This window comes from Hydractinia symbiolongicarpus, chromosome 12, assembly GCF_029227915.1.
Source record: "Hydractinia symbiolongicarpus strain clone_291-10 chromosome 12, HSymV2.1, whole genome shotgun sequence".
NCBI lineage: Eukaryota > Metazoa > Cnidaria > Hydrozoa > Anthoathecata > Hydractiniidae > Hydractinia > Hydractinia symbiolongicarpus.
In genome coordinates this window covers 15,973,780-15,993,040 of record NC_079886.1, presented here as the reverse complement: position 1 = coordinate 15,993,040, position 19,261 = coordinate 15,973,780, and the positions used below count along the sequence as shown (strand labels likewise).

General features: G+C 32.6%; 2 protein-coding genes across 5 annotated transcripts in view; one reads left to right on the top strand and one right to left on the bottom strand.

The window, feature by feature from the left end:
- LOC130622661 (uncharacterized) overlaps nt 1-19,261 on the bottom strand; it is a 24,073-nt gene extending 4,812 nt beyond the window's left edge. The window contains exons 1-7 of one of the 4 annotated variants that reach the window (XM_057438151.1): nt 19,152-19,261; nt 15,703-15,815; nt 14,953-15,267; nt 13,997-14,165; nt 13,108-13,205; nt 1,295-1,568; nt 795-983 (exon numbers count right to left, since the gene is read on the bottom strand). In XM_057438151.1, coding sequence (XP_057294134.1) covers nt 795-983; nt 1,295-1,568; nt 13,108-13,205; nt 13,997-14,165; nt 14,953-15,267; nt 15,703-15,801 — 1,144 coding nt within the window. In that variant the 5' untranslated portion in view covers nt 15,802-15,815; nt 19,152-19,261. Of the gene's footprint in view, nt 1-794; nt 984-1,294; nt 1,569-13,107; nt 13,206-13,996; nt 14,166-14,952; nt 15,268-15,702; nt 15,816-15,856; nt 16,834-18,825; nt 18,998-19,151 lie in introns of those variants that run through there. The other 3 variants (XM_057438150.1, XM_057438153.1, XM_057438152.1) reach the window with 3 other exon arrangements.
- Nucleotides 4,771-11,536, top strand: LOC130622662 (muscarinic acetylcholine receptor gar-3-like). Its single transcript, XM_057438154.1, has 2 exons — nt 4,771-6,338; nt 8,712-11,536. The coding sequence occupies exon 2, from the start codon at nt 8,734-8,736 to the stop codon at nt 9,661-9,663; it is 930 nt and encodes a 309-aa protein (XP_057294137.1). The 5' UTR covers nt 4,771-6,338; nt 8,712-8,733; the 3' UTR covers nt 9,664-11,536.

The window sequence follows — 19,261 nt, the reverse complement described above, 5'->3', positions numbered from 1 at the left end:
TGTAAGATCAGGTTATAATCATTGAAAGTTTAAACAAATGCAGTAATTAGACCCAGTAATACCCAAGCAACATCATAGCCTAACTTAACAAAATTCTAGGCAACACTTTGTAAAGCAATGCTTCTCGTAGCGCATATATTTGGTAACACGACAGGAGTGTCGCAAATTTTCTGGAACTAAAATTCACGAAATTATGCACGCTTAACAAGTATACTCGATCACCTTATTAAACATATTTAGAAATACAGCTAACGAACTAATGCACGTTCCAAAAAATGTTTGATTAAATGAAGAATTACACCGAAAATTCTGATTCTACGATAGTTCTTGTTCCTTTTGTTTCTATGCTTACTCATTTATGCAATATGTCTATCTAGAACATTTTTTAAACACCAATGATACACGTAAATGTAAAAGTAGACAATGATTCATTCTTTTCTTTTCTTTTCTTTTTTTATTCATTTTTCACGTTCCGCAATTAGAATTCTATAAAATTTATCTATGTACTTTTTGTACTTTCCCTTTTGAAGGCATTTTTTTCTAAATCAGGGTGTTTAAGTGCTGTATTTTTTGGGGTGTACCGTTTCGTTTGATTACAAATATATTTGTCAATTAGAAAGAATGCATTATTGTATCATGTTCCGGCACTATAATATCCTTGTTCAAACTTTGGGAGAACGGATTTGACCTCTTGAATAATAAAACTTCACGCTGGCGTTAGTTTCACTTCAGGTACGTGTAACCGTCTTCAACAATAAACTTCAACACTCAGCTCGCAAGGGAATAAAACTCACTTGCACATGGTTTTCTGTTCAGTTGAAAACTTGCCTCTTCTTTAAAATCCGTCGTCCCATCGTATTTATCGAGAACTAATTCTTCGTATATCGTCAACCGTATGAAGTATGATGGTTTGCTCACTGATTCAAACGCAAAGAAAGTCGAGAACCACATATCAGGGAGTGGAACAAATGTACAGTCCTTATCTATAAACAAGATAAAAATGATAAAATGTGAACATTATTATACTTTTAACCTGGGCGCGTACTAATTTGATGGAGATTTTATAAAAGTTTTTAGAACATAACCCCTATTTCACACCCTCAAGGCTTGGTCTACATTCTTTTCAGCAAGAGCCCTGTCAATTTGTAACTTTATTTTTTTACTGTTTTTAATACTTCTTAAGTCAACAGTGTTATATCTATAATACCTAGAGTACCTGTAATATCAGCCTCGTGTACTTTAAGATTGTTTTCTTACGTGTACATGTAAATCAAGTCTAAAACATAATACGTACTGAAATACGAATCCGTTGTATCTTTGTCAGGAATTAACATTGATCCTTTAACTCGCAGGTACGTTCCCTGTTTTCCAATAACTTCGAATGAAATTCCATCTTTTTGACCAGTACGGGCTTCTACTATTCGATATTTTTGACGAGGTTTTTTCTTGTTTTTCGTCGGAAAGGTAATTTCGAAGCCGTTTTCCCTTCCACTGAATGATGAACGGAAGGAATGGCTTAATGTTCGCCGTAAAGACCATCTACTTACGCCATTGGAGGATTTTTGGTCCTAAAAATAAATAAAAAGAAAAAGGTAAAATGCATACAATTATCTATTTCTACAGACACGCCAATTAACGTATTTAGTCGATTGATGACCAAGGCGTTGTACAAATCTGATGCTTTGACTTTGAGTTGAATGGAAAGATAGACAGAATAAATATTGTTTAAGTAATAACATTTTAAAAGGATGGATTTTATATCTAGTATTAACATATCTAATGTTTACTACTTGTTTATGTTGATGTTGTTACAGTGATCCTGCATTTCTATTTCTTTGTTGTCATTTTTTTATGTGAGGAGATAGGGGAGGCTAAGCAGAACAATGCATACTATAAAAAACGTAAAGTAAAAATGAAATATGCCTACCATGACCCTACCACACTCTTTTGCGACGAAAAAGTTTACCATTATGGCTTTTGTGAGTATATAAAATTTGTGAAAGTCCAAGGCTATTATTTTGAAAGCAATATCGTAAGACGTCAAATAGAGCTTTTCCGTGAACCAAATGATAAAAAAAAAGGTTAATATATTATAAATATGAACTGTTGTGTTGGCCTAATATACTTGTTGCATTGTTACGCAGGTGAAAAACACAAGCGACAGTGAAAACATAAAATTATCTTTTCCCATTTAGATTTTCTCTGCCAAAATAAAGTTTTTGATAAATGCGCTGAAAACAAACTTGGCATTAGGTGCCTTCATACGCACGGCCTTATGTTGCTGCAAACCTTTTTTGGGAAATGGTTGCACTTTTGCTTTAAAATTAGCAGCTTCTGATGCAAACAAACACAAATAACCTTTGTACGAATTGTTTCGCTCTTTAAATAGATGTACGTTTAAAATGGAATATTATTTGTTCATTCAAGTCAATAGTGGCAATGCAATGAAATTAAGACCGAAAATGCTCCATATTTCATGATGTGGTATCCCAATTAAGCACCTAACATATCAGATGCTGTCATGAAAATTGGCTTTGGTTTGAGCGTCGGGGTTGTTTCGTCATGGACAAGCGTTAAACAGGCCCATTTCTTAAAAACCGAAAATACAATAATTTAAGTAGAAAATGGGTTATTGACTTGAAACTTATCACGAGGTTTTTTGGACCAGTCAAAGGGAAGTAGCATAAAAACTGATTTTGGACATATTAAATCGAAAACTGAGGACCGAGAAACCGATCACATGCACCTCTCATAGTTGAAACGTTGGGAATATTAGCAAATTTTGAATACTGGGTATTTCTCTCATTTTTGCGAAAAGATTTCTAACAATTTAAAAGTGAAGTAAAACTGAAAAGGATTTTCTATTATCTGACATACCTCATTAAAACTAGGTAAGCCAATATTCCACGAAACACAGCCGAGTGGAATATTGTCTTACTAAAAATAGATTAATCTGATATTCAAGAAAAATAGAAATGCATTATCTGTTTTATTAGTAATAACATAATAATAACATGGTTTCGAGGGCAATCGGGGTTAAGAAGCCCTATTTTCATTTGTAATGTGGACAAATTGCCGTAGTGAGGGCAATTTGCCCACTTTACAAATGATACGAGAGCTTAACTCAAAATATCCTGAGAAAGCATGTTATTCCGTGTCAATTGTTAGGATTTTTATAGTCACGTTTTGAGGAAAATTACAAATTTATGTAATTTTTTATTGTGAAACATAAAATGTTGCAAAGGGCAAAAAAAGGAAGAAAATACTCATAATAAAATACTTTAAAGAACTCAACTTTGGATTAAACAAAAACACAACTTGTATCAAAACACAAATAATTTTACGTAAATATATATTAAGTTATTGAAACTGTGAACTTTCGCTACTATAAATAAAATATCTTCTTTTGGTTAACGAGTGTGGGTGTTCACAAAAATATTGGAAAATTTAATGGCTTGTTAGCTAGCTATCTACTTCTAATTTTACCCATAGAAGTCAAATTCCCAGCCAGCCACATAGGCACACCATTTTTGATAAAATATAGCTAGCTTAACAACACTAATAGCTTCAATGTACTTCTATAGATTCATATGATCCGCAGAGTTAAAATTTCCTGAGAAAATATGACGTTTTTACGTTGTAATGTTATTATTAAGAACAAAATGCGAACGAATCAGGCTAAAAAAAATCAAAAATAGCCAGCCTCGATAACAACATATCTAACCTGCAAACTTGACGCTTCAAATGAGTCACAAAATAATTTGCTGCGAAACAGTCTTATTTCAAGTGTTTACAAACCTTAGATCGCTAAGGCTAAGAAACTGGCCTAAAGATTTTTAATAAGGACGGTGTAGCTACTAATACCAGGCTTCAATTCCCTTGTGAAGTATAGATATTAATTCTGTGATCTTCTTTTCTAACCATTAGAAAAAAAATTCAAGCTAGCCAGAGGTGTGTGGCTAGCTAAAACAAACATCAACAAGTCAAAAAATAAGCAACTAATAGCTAAAGTTTTTCCAAGATATTAGCTATCCAGTGATAGATAAAAGTGTTTCAATTAGTATATTCAAGATTTGTTTATGTAGCCAATTTTAAAGACAAAAACTAAAACGTGTTTTAACTCTGAGTTTTTAGTGTCAAAGTTATTCAAACACTAGGTGGACAGACACAGCAATCTAACTACTATTTATTGTGTTTATTCTAACAAAACTTTGTTAAGTGACGCGAATAAAGTCAAAAACTGCAGCTACACTGTAGTGTTTTTTCCTAATGAGCAGCCATTATGTTTTTTTTCTCTCCCGCAATGGCCTTACTCTTCACCATTCCCCGCGACATCAATAAGGCTAATGTTTAGTTTATATATACCAGTTAGAAGCTGTTTTACTTGAGATTTATTCTATCGCTGTGCTTCGAATGTTAACTTATTATAAAATTGAGCGGATTTTAAATTCAACGCCCCATTAATTTTCATTTTTATGTGGAAATGTACATCAGTGTCGCGTTAAAGGAATAGAAGTCTGGGACAAAGTTGTCAAGTTTCAGAATCTGTTAAATCCGTTTCTGTTTACATTGGATGACGATCGAAGATAAATGTTGAAGATAAAAGGCACGTGGCACGGTGGGAAGAGTAGCAATAAATGTTCGCCTTTATACCCTTCTAGTCGAACAGATGAGCCGTCCATTGATTTAACACGGAAATGAACAAAAATAAAACAAAATAGGCGAAATGGTATTGACGCAAATGATTGAGTGTTGCTTAGGTCAAAATGATCTAACAAGATAACTGCGTTATCCACATCGCCGAGAAAATAAAATAATGCAAAATATGTAATACATGATGGATACAAGTAAATTATTAACAAGAATCATGTTTTAAAAATCGATAAACGCGAATGAGAACATATCTCTCCTTGCCAACAATCTTCGTTCTATTGTGCAGACATGGGAAATGTAAGTATTAACATTGATATTATCATGTTTTATCAATTTATAAACAAGAATAGAGAGAAAGAACATGCTGCTTAAATGATTTGGTTTACTTATTTTATGAAAGCAAGTAAGAAACTATGTTCAGTTGGTGATTTAGTTGCAGCGAATAGATAACTCGGTAAGTGTGAAGAACTTTCTTCTTCCATATTAAACTAACCTTAATGTTTTGCTTTGAGTTCTCGACTGGACTGCTTAAGAATACCACATGGCAAGAAAAAAGTATGGGTTTTAGTGACGTTACTCATCTACTATAACGAAATGTTAGTGTTTTAGTCAATCGAATTCAAATTTTTATAGTTCTCTCAAATTTTTTATCCAAAATTATTCGGATTATTTGTTGCATATAGTAGCTTCATCAAGCAAAAGGAGGTGGTGGGTGTGTGGCTTATCGTACCAAAAAGTTTTTTTAACCCTTAAAGAATGGGTCCCGCAAATATTCGGGCAAAATCTGGACCGTTAGATAACATGTTTTTATGACCGTCTAAACATCAGGAGTTATAGCTAACTAACTATGGCGCGTACTCTACACCAATTTTCCCCGTATATTTCCGTGACCCGTCGTCCAAAGATTAAATTCGTGTCTAAGCAACTATGAAGTGCTTATTAAGAAGATAACTTATGCGCTTTAGATTATCAAATTTCCATACATAAATTTATTGTTGAACTCTGTATCAAATTTAAGCGTAAAAATTTGCAGCAAACATGCAAGAAAACACACAAGTTTGTGAGGAAGATTGTTACAAACAACAAGCACTGTATAAAAAATGATGGAGAAAATGTTAATAAAGAATGCTTGTTAGAACGACTTAAGAAGTAAATGGCTCTCCAAAATGAATTTAAAATACCAATTGAAAAACTTCCAATAATTTCTTGTACAAAGGCTAGGTGTAGATCAAAATGATAAATATGTATGATGTTTGGTGAAGTGAAAGTTATTAGTATATTTTGAATGTGTCTTTTACAAAAGAAAAGAAACTGATAGTTACAATAAATCAAAGGAAATGAAATAAGATTTACCTCATAAAACTTGAAAGGTGGAGAAATAAAAAAAATTAAAAGATTCAAATAAAAGATAATTTAAATTAATACTATCTTTAGATGACTTTATGGATGTTTCATTTGTGTATCCAATAATAAAAAAATGGGAGAATGGAAAACGTAAAAAAGTTATTTTTTCATTGTTCAAACTTTGAAAAAAAATGTTTTATCAAGTGGAAGATGTTTTGAAAGCAAGTTAGACAGACACAAAAAATACTGAAAGTCTGCCAGCAAGTTAGACAGACACAAAAAATACTGAAAGTCTGCCAGCAATTAATAAGTGTCGTTACCAACTGACATCTCGACTCTGTGTAAGTTAGATTTATAATTTATTGCTCTGTTTTTTTGTGCTTACATGGACTGTCTTGTTTGCAAAATAAAGGTTTACAATACCAGTACGTTATGAAATAGGTCGTAAGAAAAACTATAGAAAAACCTCGTGTCCTTTCAGAAAATATCTTCCAAATGCGCTTTAACAGTAATTCGTTTTTATTGAAAAGATTATCCATGATTCGAATTAATTAAAGGAAATTTTGGTTATTAAGGAAATTCATATTCAATACAAAACGATTCAAACTTCAAAACAAAAATCGATGCAAGCATATATATATAAAATTATACACAATCACTTACCTTATAAGAAGAGAGAAGTTGTCTTAATTTCATGTTCAAAAATCACTGAAAATACATTTTTCAGAAATCCATTTTGCTTGATAAAATACACAACTTTTGATATGCCGCATAATTAATATTAAAAAAATTGCTAATGTTTTATTTATTTGCCTAAAAAATATCCGTATTTTGAATGCGTATTAATATTTTACAAAAAGATTTTCCAACACAGAGCACTTCTTCTCTTTCATGGTATCTACACTAAAAGATTTTCCTAATACAACTCGCTCGCTTTTGAAGTAAATCTAGGTTTAGATTTAAATTGTTGACCTGATTTCAAAACTCACAAAAATTATAAAACAATGTATAACAAACTATATTTAAACCCAGCTGCTTTGAAAAGCCAAAAAAAGTCAAAAGAGAAACGGTAAAGTTTTTTTAACACAAAACTGGAAACTAAAGAGTTGATTTAAAACCATATTGAAAAAACAAACTCGTGTGAAGTGTATAATTTAGCGGCATGTATTGAAAAAACTCTGTTTATGATTCCTTTTGATATTCTGTAAATTAATTAGAATAGCGATTAAGAAACCGTCAATTTATCGTATTGCACAAAAACAGGCGCAACGAGTAAATATAACCATAGATTTTATAAAATATCGAAAATACAACACGAAAAAAAATGATGTATAATTCAGCATTTATTCAATTCTTTGTTTCGCAGCAAAAGTTAAGAAGAATTCAGATCATAACAAGACAGATCACGCGAATATCCGAGCAAAATCGGACAGAGACAGCTCCATACCTGCATAACTCCTAAGGACTATGGTGGCAAGAACAGTGTTCTAGAAAGTTTATGTTTTAGAAAGAGGGTGAATACCCAACCGAACCAAACATAAAACGCATAAGTTATGTCCTCATTCACCAATCGCAGCCCAAATTTTGAAAAGCTAATTAATTATTTGTTGAATGAAATGAAAATGAGTCGTATAGATCTTAAAACGCTAATCAAAAAAATGTATAAGATCGCGTACTTTTGAAAAACGGTTACAGAAATGTTGAGGTTTAAAGGTTTTTGATGACGTCATCAACCCGGTCATTCCAAAACGGATTCAGGGACCCAGGTTTAAGAAACTTACCCAAATTTGTTCCAGGTGGTCCCTAGTTACCCACGCGGTGAAAAAAGACTGACGTCACCACCTTGTTTTCAAGTTATTTGTCCTCAAAGTTTTAAGTGCAATGCAATAGCTTTACCAATCTTCTTAAACGCATTGACGTCAGTCTAAATGCATTGCCGTTGCGCCGTAACGTCAGAAAATTTAACATTTGAGACATGTATTTCTTGGCGACATCAAAAGAAAATGAACACATCCACTATGACCGTCACACACACTTCGTATTATTATTTAAGACTAGTCGATAAAGCCCGTGGAGAAATCCACTTAGGCAAAAGGCCAATAAAAGGAAAGTTGTTTTAAATGTTTTGCTGACGTCAGCAGTGTAGTGCAGATAGGAAAATTCGCGAAATTTGTTTATTCTTTGTCTGTAATGTGTAGAGGTTGAAACGCTGGTCAAAATAATACACAGAATCATATGTTCTCGACGAACGCATAAGGAGATATCGGGAGTTAAAAATTTTGCTGACGGTAGCAAAGACCCGTCAGAATCTTAAATGTTTTTTTAGAAATTTGTATACCTGTTGCCTTCATCGCATAGATCTTGAAACGCTGATCAAGAAAATGTATAGAAACATGTATGTACTTTTGATACACGGTTGCAGAGAAATTAGGGTTCAAAGGTTTTGTGATGCCGTTATCAACCCGTCCATTCTGAAACGGATTCTGGGACCCAGATTTGGGAAAATTACCCAAATTAATCCTAGGTGGTCTCTAGTTACCCACGCGGTGAAAAATCGTTAACGTCACCACCTCGTTTCCAAGTTATTTGGCCTCAAAGTTTTAAGTGCACTGTAATGGCTTCATTAATTTAATATAGGATATTGACGTTAAAGTAGGGTTATTGACGTCGCGCCGTAACGTCATAAAATTTAACATTTGTATTTTTCCTTTTAGATTTCATTTCAAATTGTCGATCATGTCAGTCAACGTGACATTAACTTGCAGTACCAACACCAGCTTTCTATATAATTATTGTTCGAGGATCAATTATATTTTTTTAATAATCGCAACCACACTGCTGGCTTTACTGATTGTGGTTTTAAACTCGTTGTTTCTGTTTATTATGCAACGATCAAAAAACCGGCTGTTGTTATCTGATAAATTACTTATGATGTTGGCAGTGGCAGATTTACTGTCAGGTGTTATCACGCTTCCTTTATTCGCATACACTGTTTACTATTACACGCAGCAAAAACTCACCTGCAAAGTTGCAGATTTCAACAGAATTGCAGGCTATACATTATCCAGTATGTCAGTGATGTCAATCACCTTCATAGTCATGGATGTCTACATAGCTGTTCTACATCCATTCTTCTACCAACGTCATGTGCAAAGTAATAAAACTATTGTGCTGCTACTTGGTACCTGGATGTTTTGGTTGCTGTTCTGCATTATAGCAGAGTGGACATTAACATGGAAGATTTTTACGACGTGTGCTGGGGTAGTAATAGTCATTATGTTAATTTGCTTAATGTTCTGTCTAATAAAGCTTCATATTATTATTAGAAAGATTTCATGTAAAAACGAACTGGATAAAAAACCAATGGTAAAGGTATCAAAATCATTAAAAATGGCGGTGACGGTGTTAGGCATGTATTCTTTCTGCTATTTACCGATAGCTACGCTCAATGTTTGTAATGGAATCAAGAAAAACTCGTCTACCGTTCAAACGTACGCGTTGTTATGGTGTCAATTTATTGCACTATCAAATTCATTCTGGAATACTTTGGTGTATTACTACAGACTCCGAAAGGTCCGGCGTGAACTAATACATTTGTTGTGCGGAAAAACACCGGAGCGCCACACACCTAGTACAAGCGCCGCTGTAATAAATACGATATTGTGAAAAAAGAGAAAAAAGGGCAAATTATACATTGTGTACTTAACATATATTTATGAAATATTTATTTGAAATGTAATATTTTTTCATCTCACTATCGTATCATTGTATGTAGTATTTCTACGGAAGGGACATTGGGAATCCTTGATATCTCAACTCAATACATTGCTAGTCTTGGGGTTTAATCTGTTTCGTCCTCAAGAAGTGAAACTTTACACATGGATCGGAAACATAAGGTTAGCATTTATGTGTGATGGAATGCTCGGAATAATAATTGAATGATCCAATTTGCCTTTAACGAACGTTGTTAGAAATAGAAAAGGTAGATATGTTGAAAATAAAAACTAAAAAAGAAACTATATTATCTAGTCCATTTTTTTTAGTAAGATAGCTCTTTAGAAGCGGTCTATAATTTTTGCCTTAAGCCGGATTTCCACTAGACGATATGTTAGCGCTAACGCCTATTTTGTTGTCACTGGACATGCGTGACGAAATTATTTTGCCGCTTTAGCGTTGTCGCTTTACCGCTTTTGGTAGTTCGAAGTCTTCGAACTACCAAAGCGACAAAAAAACACAAGCCAATCAGATTGCAGTAATTTTAGAAAAACGCTGTGTCTGCAAATAAAAATCCATTCAACATGGTGGAACAAAATGAGCATGAGCATCATGTGTGGTTATCAACTTTGTTAAGTCAATTCCAACAGCAGTAGCAAGAACAGTTACCAACAAGCCAGGGAACGAATATTATTACACAAGAAATGAGCAGTGAAGTACTCGAGGAAGGATTCTGTTATCAAGAAAATATCACATTTGAGGTAGAAGTATTCCTAGAGGAAGTTAAAAAATATCCTTGCTTATGGGATACAAACAATCTGAATTACAAGGATCGTAATGTGAAAAACAATGCATGGCTGAAGATTAGTACTGTTTTTAACAGGGAAGGTATAGCTAAACAGCTAATCTTTTACTTAAAAGAAAACAAGTGAATGTTTCAGTGTTTTTACCTTTGCTTTGAGTTAATTTTTTTTTTGTTTTCAATTTAGTTGAATTCTTGCAAAGAAAATTAAAAAACTTGAAAGACAGTTTAAAGAAATGTCTCGATAAAAGGAATTTTTTGACAAGATCAGGAGCTGGTGCTGAAAGTCTACCTAAATGCAAATACTTTGAACAGATGCGTTTTCTACATGACAAGACCATCAACAAACCTACTGTGAGTAATGTTGATATAACTATGCTTGTGGAGCATAATACTTCTGAAAAGTTGGCAAGTAATTTTAAACGAAGAAAATGATGAAACCGAGATAAATTCAAAACGTTGTAGCAATGACTCTATAGACATGGCAATTTTAAAGCAAATTCAATCAAACAATGACATTTAAAAGAAGAATAGCACAAGTAAAAATGAACCAGATGCTTTTTGATTTGAAGTTCGAAAATAAACAGAACACTTTATGTTGAATATGTTATAAACGTTATGCTTATAAATATAAAAAACATGTACAATGCCTCTGCTGAAAACTGCTGAACATAGAATTGATAAATCTAGGACAAAGGAAAAACAAAATAATGCCTTAGTAAAATCAAAAGCTTTGTATTGTGAACTATAATTCACGTTTGTGTATCAAGCAAAGTATTCTAATTTTTAGTGGACGAACTATATTGTTTTGTTTTATAGATATGTTATGTTAGATATCCTACTGTACAGCATCCTTAATTAATTATCCTTATATAATTGTATAACTTTGGTGACATTTGCTATCAATAGTCGACGAAAAATTCTAAAGCGACTAGCCAAAATTCCGAAGCAATTTTCAATCACTCTTCTGGCTCGAGATAGCCTGTAATTGAAAACTCTTTAGATAGCCTGTAATTAAAAGCTCTTTGATTGAGGGGTAGCCTTGTTGAAGGAAAGGGCTTCATCATGTGCATTTTCAAACCAAAAGCATCATCTCCTACAAAAACATAAGGCAATTTCTTTACTGAGTTCGGTAGTTGTGCAGCTTTTGTTATATTCAGTAGGTCTGCTCTATTGCATGGCCTAAAAACAGTTTGCATAAACACTACCATCACTTTGTCTGCCACTGTCTCCTATGTCCACTAATATAAACTGGTATTTGGCATCACATATGCCCATTAAAACAATGCTATGTGTTTTTTTATAATTAAAAAATGATGAACCAGGATTAGCTGGTGCCTGAGTAACAATATGTTTACCATCAGTTGCACCTATTGCATTAGGAAAATTCCAACACTCAAAAAACTCCTTGGGACTATTGTTCCATTTTTTTCATTTCAGGGGTGTTTTAAGTATACCTTTTCCATCAAAACTTGCCACAAAGCATCGCAAGTTTCATTAATTATACGACCTACAACAGCTGGACTCATTCTGTAGCTTGCAGATATAGTTGCTTGGGCGTCTCTAGTAGCCAAATATCGCAAACACGCACATAATCTTTCACTTGGCCCAATTGGTTCTCGCATCTTTGTGGTTTCTTTTCTTATGAATGGAGCTGCAAGACAGAGAAGCTGCTCAAAGATTCCTGGTGACATACGAAAGCAACGAAAAAAGTATTCCTGATCAGAACGTTTTAAATCCTTCACCAGAGGATGGAATTCCCCTTTTTTCTTTCGATCCATATATATTTTCAGAACCCAAAATGACTCTTTGTTTCTTTTCAAGCTTCGGCGACGCCTTAAAAATAGCAGATATAACAAATTTTTGTTTGATTGTACTAGCCATCTTTACTTGTTACCATCCATATTTATTTGTGTACATTTGTCTTTGACGCGCGTTATTGTTAAATGTGGAAATTAAAAAGCGATTCTTAGCGCGAAATAAGAGGCTTTTCGTCCAGTGGAAATCCAGCTTTAGGTAGCTGTTGTATGAGTAAGTGGGGCGTGCTCCCACTAGACACAACCTAAAAGATAAGCAGTTGTCATCTGCGAAGAGATATGAACTATGTGCACCAGGTGTAGCTCTATGGTAAATATATATTCTTTTTTCCACGGTCGTGGTGCAAGCATCACAGACAGGTTTTAACAGTATACACCGCGCCAGTATGTCCTTGTGCGTAAAAAATAAGCGTTCCCTTATTTAAATTGTCAATTAAACTTGTATTTCCAAAACTAAGTTTTTTAAATTGCAACATGCTACAAGGCGTATTAAGCAACGCGATGTTATTATTTTTCAGAACAAAGATGGCTGAAAAAACTAAGACAAATTTCTTTATTTCCTCTTGATCAATTTTTTCCCACTCTTACCGAACGAAACATCATGTACCATGAAAAGCATTTACAATTTTAATTTCAAGTTAAGGCTCCTTTCCATTAGACTCCCTTTTCTGCTATAACGCAAAAGCTCACCAGCTTTCTTGTTAGCGTTTGCAAATGGAGTGAATCAATGTAGTTGAACGGAAAAAAGTCTTTAAAAATAAATAAAATATAACTTACGTGAAGTTTTGACAATCTTTTTTTCCATGTTCGTGGCGACAGTAGTTGAAATCGATGTGAGGGAGATGCGTTTCTTCTGCGCATGCTTTGTGCTAAATCTGGAATTTTGTTTTGATTAGAATTCTTGAGATATGAAATATGAACTAAAGTATAGCTAATTAATCATGGTGATATGGGAATTTTTTTAAACAATTCTAGCTACTGCAATTTTTTCAGAAATTGGCTAATATTTTGTACCTGGTAGGCTGTGTAAAGTTTAAAAATAATAAGACTAAATAACCAGCCGTTACAAAACCATATATACACCAAGGGGAGTGCATAATAGCCGTTTAAGATTTCGAATTTAACCAAACAACCTGAATAATGTACATGCGTGTCATCTAGACAATGGAGATCATCGTCAAAAATGTTTGGCAAGGGTTGTAGCATTTCGAATAGACATTTTCTTATTTTCAATTACAGTACAGGGCTTTTTTGGATTACACTGGCCTACTAAAGTTAAATATCAGTTACTGAAAAATAAGTGTGGAAAATGAAAACTCGATACATTTTTTATTGAAAATATTTCTACTGGACGATAACGATATCTATTCTTGGCACCCTTGCATTAAAAAAAGTAGAAGTTTTAACCTTTATTATTTTGAACAGACAAAAATACAACTACTGACAAAGGCACATTCAATGACCAGGTTTGACGAATGGACTTAAACAGTAGCGTGCATTCTAGAGCCTGTAAATCCAAGGGCGTGTTATTACATCTACTAGATTTCTTTTTTTAATTCTGCAACAAATTTTTTGTTGAAGAAAAGAAGCAATATTAAAGTACAATCTGCTTTACACCCAGATGTAAAAAAATCAATCAGTCAATTAATGATAAATCAATAGTCACCTTCTTCTTTATTTTGATTCTCCCTCGTCGCTTTCAATGGCGCGCTTACCGTCCTTTTCAATGGTGTATGTTGAAACTCTTTAGACTGTCTTCCGTTATGATAATGACAAACCTCCCTATCGCAGTCACGATCGCACGTGTTCAAATTTAATGCTGATGCAGTTTTAGCCTAGATAGTTAATTGGTCACTTTTTAATTGCCAATACATGTGACCACGTTAACTAATTCATTATATAATTAATTAGCTTCTATTCTTAAGAAATAGACTAATTCATTATATAATTAATTAGCTTCTATTCTTAAGAAATAGACAGAGTCAACAGAAAAATACTTTTTTATAGTTATCAAAGATCACGTTTATGGTAATCAAAGATCAATTTGTTGCACAACGTAACACAAGGAAATGCAATCCAGTTTTCTATAATCTGCGAAGTTGATAATGTTTTAAGGAGAGTACAATGAGCTATTGACACAATGGAGCCTAAAGAGACACAAAAATGTCCGTAAAACAGAGAGTTTGTTGTATCTAGAGGGTTTTGTAATGGTTTCTTAAGGAGAAGCTACATTAGGAGTCCGTGACGTCAAGAGATCATTGTATTTTTTTAGCAAACGAATTTATGTTAAGTTTATCCACGTCTTAGACCTTTAACTGGTGTATCTCATATGCGAGATTATTAAAAAAGATGTTATAAAATATAATATATATATTAACAAACATAGAGGGAATGTGAAAACACTAGTATTTCATTTGCTACGGTCGGGAATCCTACTGTTGCATAAGTAAGTCGAGCCCATGGATGCCAAACTTTCCCACTAATCTGACAAAAAAATTTATGTAGAACAACAATAATTTGCAAGCAGGGATAAGGTTACACATCGTGCGAAACATGCATATAGAAAAAACGGCAATATATATTGTTTGTTGAGGTTACAGTAGAAGAAACATTTAGACTTACCTCATCTTCTATAAATTCATCAGAACTACTCCTCACAGAACTACTCCTCAACCTCGTCTCAGACATGCACCTGCCACATGTAGATAGATACTCCATGAAATCACCACTGCTGTACACCGAAGAAGCTGTTTCGTAATTTGAGAAGGTGCTTGGAACCCGCAGGTGATCCTTGACGATTCTGTCTGCAATTGGGAAACTGTTGCATTTACCAAGCAAATAATGGGAATAATTGTATTCTGCTGTTGAAATATCTGTTAAATCTTTTATGATGTTGTCGTCACTATTACTGTTCCTATTCTCTTTGTTCTTCTGCTTCTGTAACAAGAAGGAAATTAAAATAAAGTTCTATATTGTTTGTACTCTATAATTTATTTAATTAGCGTCCTCAATCTTCTCCTTTCCATTGTTATTGCAGCTGTTCCTATTTTTTTATTGCTTTGTTTATTTGAAACTTAGAGTGAGTTACCTTACATGGTTAATTATTAACCACAACATATAGTTGTTTTATCAATGTTTAGACTGTCACTTATCTTATAGACATCAGAAGATGATGCTAGGTAATAGAAATGCCTTCAAGTGAAACATAATCCAATGCAAGCTGAGACCAGCGCCGAAGTTCCCAGATGGAGCTTGTACTGTCATTTCTATTAAAATTTGGGTAGAGAAAAGTAACTGGAATGTGGGCATAATTGCAGTGTTATTGTACCCTAAATTTTTTTTTAACCTGTAAAATATATTTCCGATCCTTACAAATTTGTGTTCGGGTTCTTTTTCTTCATCTTTGTCGACATCTTGATTTAACCCATCTTCTGAAACTACTATCAAGACAGGTCCTGATTCCAATGTCATGTTTTAAAACCAACCTAAAACAGTACTACAATATGTAAGTCAAAAATTCCCTAACCTTGCCAAAACTTCGGTGATTAAAAGCGTCAACGTTCTAAGTTAAATTTTTGTTAAATGATTAGAATACTTATTTTAAGTCATAAGAATTTTTTTAATAGATTTATCATTCTTTCATTTTATTCATTTTTTCTATCAAAACGTGTCTTATGAATAAATGGATCTATTCACTAATATTAATATTTCTTACTAAAAGATTGTTATAACACGCTATAAGTTTGTTTCAAAAGGCGCGATAAATTTTGAATCAAAAAGTTATATAGCAGTAATTTTGCATGGTGTATAGAACAACTCGTGGCTCTCTCTACAGAAGGTGGTTAAAAGGTGATTACATTTGAGTCGATGAAAAGTAGAAAATAATATGTCGATGTTCATAGATGAAATGTGTCAAAAATAAAAAATCTGAGTTTTTGCCATCCAACTTTAAAATAAAGAAAATGTTGGAAATAATAATCTAATAACACTAACGGAGTTAAGCTCGTCAGATTCCCATAGAATACCTTAAACGTATTTAATTTCGCGCGTATTAAATTCGTATTGATTTTAGAAGGTTATTTTATAAATTATATAAAACGTCAATAATTACCAAAGATGAATTAAAGAGTCACACTATGGTAATTACATTCTAATACCTTATCGGGCAAAAAAAGTCGGGTTAAAATTTAGCTGGGGAAAAATTAGGTCACTTTTAAAAAAATATGTTGCTTTTCACCGACTAATTTTTGACATTCGTGTAGATAACCTCAGAAGGCAATTTAAATCAATTTTTTTTATCTATTTATCTATGTATGTTTTTTTTTTGACAATCCCTTCGTTGTTTCTCGAAATGAAAAGAACTGAGAGACCATTCGTTGTTTGACTGAAACGAACTATTAATGTTATAGTTGTATGATTGTTTCATGTTTGTTTAAACACAAAATATTGTTTCTTTTTGTTTCCATTTTGTCTTTTATGTCCGGTCCTTTTTTGCAATCTTCCTTGAAATTTAATAAGGTGTTAACAATGAGAAAAAAAGTTCAGGATAAAAGATAAAAGTTGGGGTAAATTATTAGTTGGGTATAAAAAAATCGGGGAAAAGTACTAGTCAGGAAAAAGATAATCAAGGGGAATTTTGGTCGGGGAAAAATTAAGTCAATGCAAAAGATTTTTTTTCCCCGATAAGGTATCCTCTGGAAATACTTCTTTTTTATTGATAAATAGATTTCACGTGGTTTGAACGTATGTTGTGGTGTTGTGTGTTTATAAACTGATTCTAATTTATTTTAGATTTTAAATCTGACATATATATTGTTAAAATAAATCAATTTGTTGATCATTATGTTATGAGACATAACTGTTGCCACAATGTTTTTGTGTTACATGCTTTTAAATTTATAATATTAGTATTCACACAAGGTTTAAAAAAAAGGAATTGACTTCATCATTTTTAACCAATCACTTATTTCGATTAAAGTAGAAATACAGGCTGTCATTTCGGAAATCGTTGTATTGTCTGGCTATACTTTTAAACTTCTATATCAAGTTTATAATAGAGAATACCTGGAAATAGTAAAGATATCTTGTAATTCATTTTTGTTAGGATAATTAAAAAACACCTCTGAATATAATCGGTCTCTCTATCTAGATGACTCTAATCGGTTTCTCTATCTAGCTGATTTTAATAGGTCCCTCTATCTACTGACTATAATTGATAACTGACAACCCCATCATAAATATATTTAAGATTTGTGTGTAGCCACAAAATGTATAAAGACCAAACAATCACTTAGCTGAAGATTAGTTAATATTATTTTCAATATGAGTATGTCTTTACGGTGACACCGGCAACAATAACTGACATGAATACTTTATCTAATTTTGTGCATGTGTTCTGAAATCTGCAAAATCATAGAAGATATGTAAGGCAATTTAAACCACGCTCAAAATAATTGTTTAACTCTCTTTTTCAGTACTTTCTTAATTTTTTTAGCCATTCTCATTTTATTTAAATTATTCTTTATTAGTATTTTTGAGTGCTATTATAAATATTATAAAATATAAATCTAATATGGTGTACTGCGTAAGGAAACGAACAAGTACTGTTACCTGCTGATTATTTCGGTTACAAAAATTTCTTTAAAAGGGCTACAAAGCGGGGTGTTGATTTTTTTACTTTAGTGACTTACACGAAAGTAGAGCTTATGGTAGTTGGAAAGTTTATAAGCAATGAGAAGCAAAACAACATCTTAAATCAGTTTGGATATTATGTTAACGCCCAGATGTAACTGAAAACAACAGAAAAGTACCGTACAAATATTTAGTATCCAAAATTTATCTTATATAAGCATTTACTTTGCTTTTAAATCAAGTTTTCTGGTTATTTATTCATTTTTTACATTCTGCATAGAAACATACAAGTGTATCGTACACAAAGCCAGTTAAAGAAGCAACAATGACTTTGAAATGTTTTTAGAGTTATCAATTACCTTCTCAAGGCTTTGTGGTACAGAATTTTTAACAAATACAGTCCTTCATGTTATCTTTGTTCCTCATCAGAACAAACTTTTGCTTTTACTGTTTCATATCATATTTTGCAGGATGTATCTTATTTTGCCGCCAAAAAAAAAACACTGAAAGATAATGTATCTATTTTTAGAATAACATTGAAAAGAATAAAATCACCATATTCATTAACAGGTTGTCTATATTCTTGTGGAGCTACTTGACATTATCAATGAGTTATCTAATGATTCAAAACTTGTTTTTAGTTGAGCGCAAAAGTTAAGGTTTAGTATGTAGGAAAAATGAATGGTAAGACGTGTTTTACCAGGGTTTTTATAAAAAAATGATGGATGATGACACCTTCCTACCACATTTTTGTACATATATTTCAGGTGGACATTAGTGATGTAAATAGGACACAATACAATGAATTTTGATATACAGTTGCTTTAATATCAAATATCAAAATGAAAACATTAATTTTATTACCTTGGAATGTGAAATATCTTTCGCTGTTCGTATGATCTTTTCTTATTGGTCTTATTCTCCTACAGTGTTCAGTTTATTTTTTATTTTTAATATTTCGGTTTAATACTATCGCGTAGTGTACATAACCTTTTTTAACTTCTTGTGGATGAGCACGAACACACTAAAAATGGCAGATGGTTTCAATTCTTGTTGTTAATAATACATGAAAAACGTTTCTACAATTTTTTTTTCTTTCCTTCGTTAAATTTTTCTTCGACACAAAAAATAAATTATTAATACGCGCGATATTTACGTTATTGTTAAATCAAGAATAAATTTTAGCTTACATGTGATATGGGAGGGAGTTCTATACTCCAGATGTTTCCAACAAATCTCCTATTTTCAAATCTCGTTTTTCGTTTACACTCTTTAATCATATATCCATTGCAAAAGAGAC

Bases quoted from the DNA above. Each gene is read 5' to 3' on its own strand.
- LOC130622662 (XM_057438154.1), top strand. From the start codon at position 8,734: ATGTCAGTCAACGTGACATTAACTTGCAGTACCAACACCAGCTTTCTA.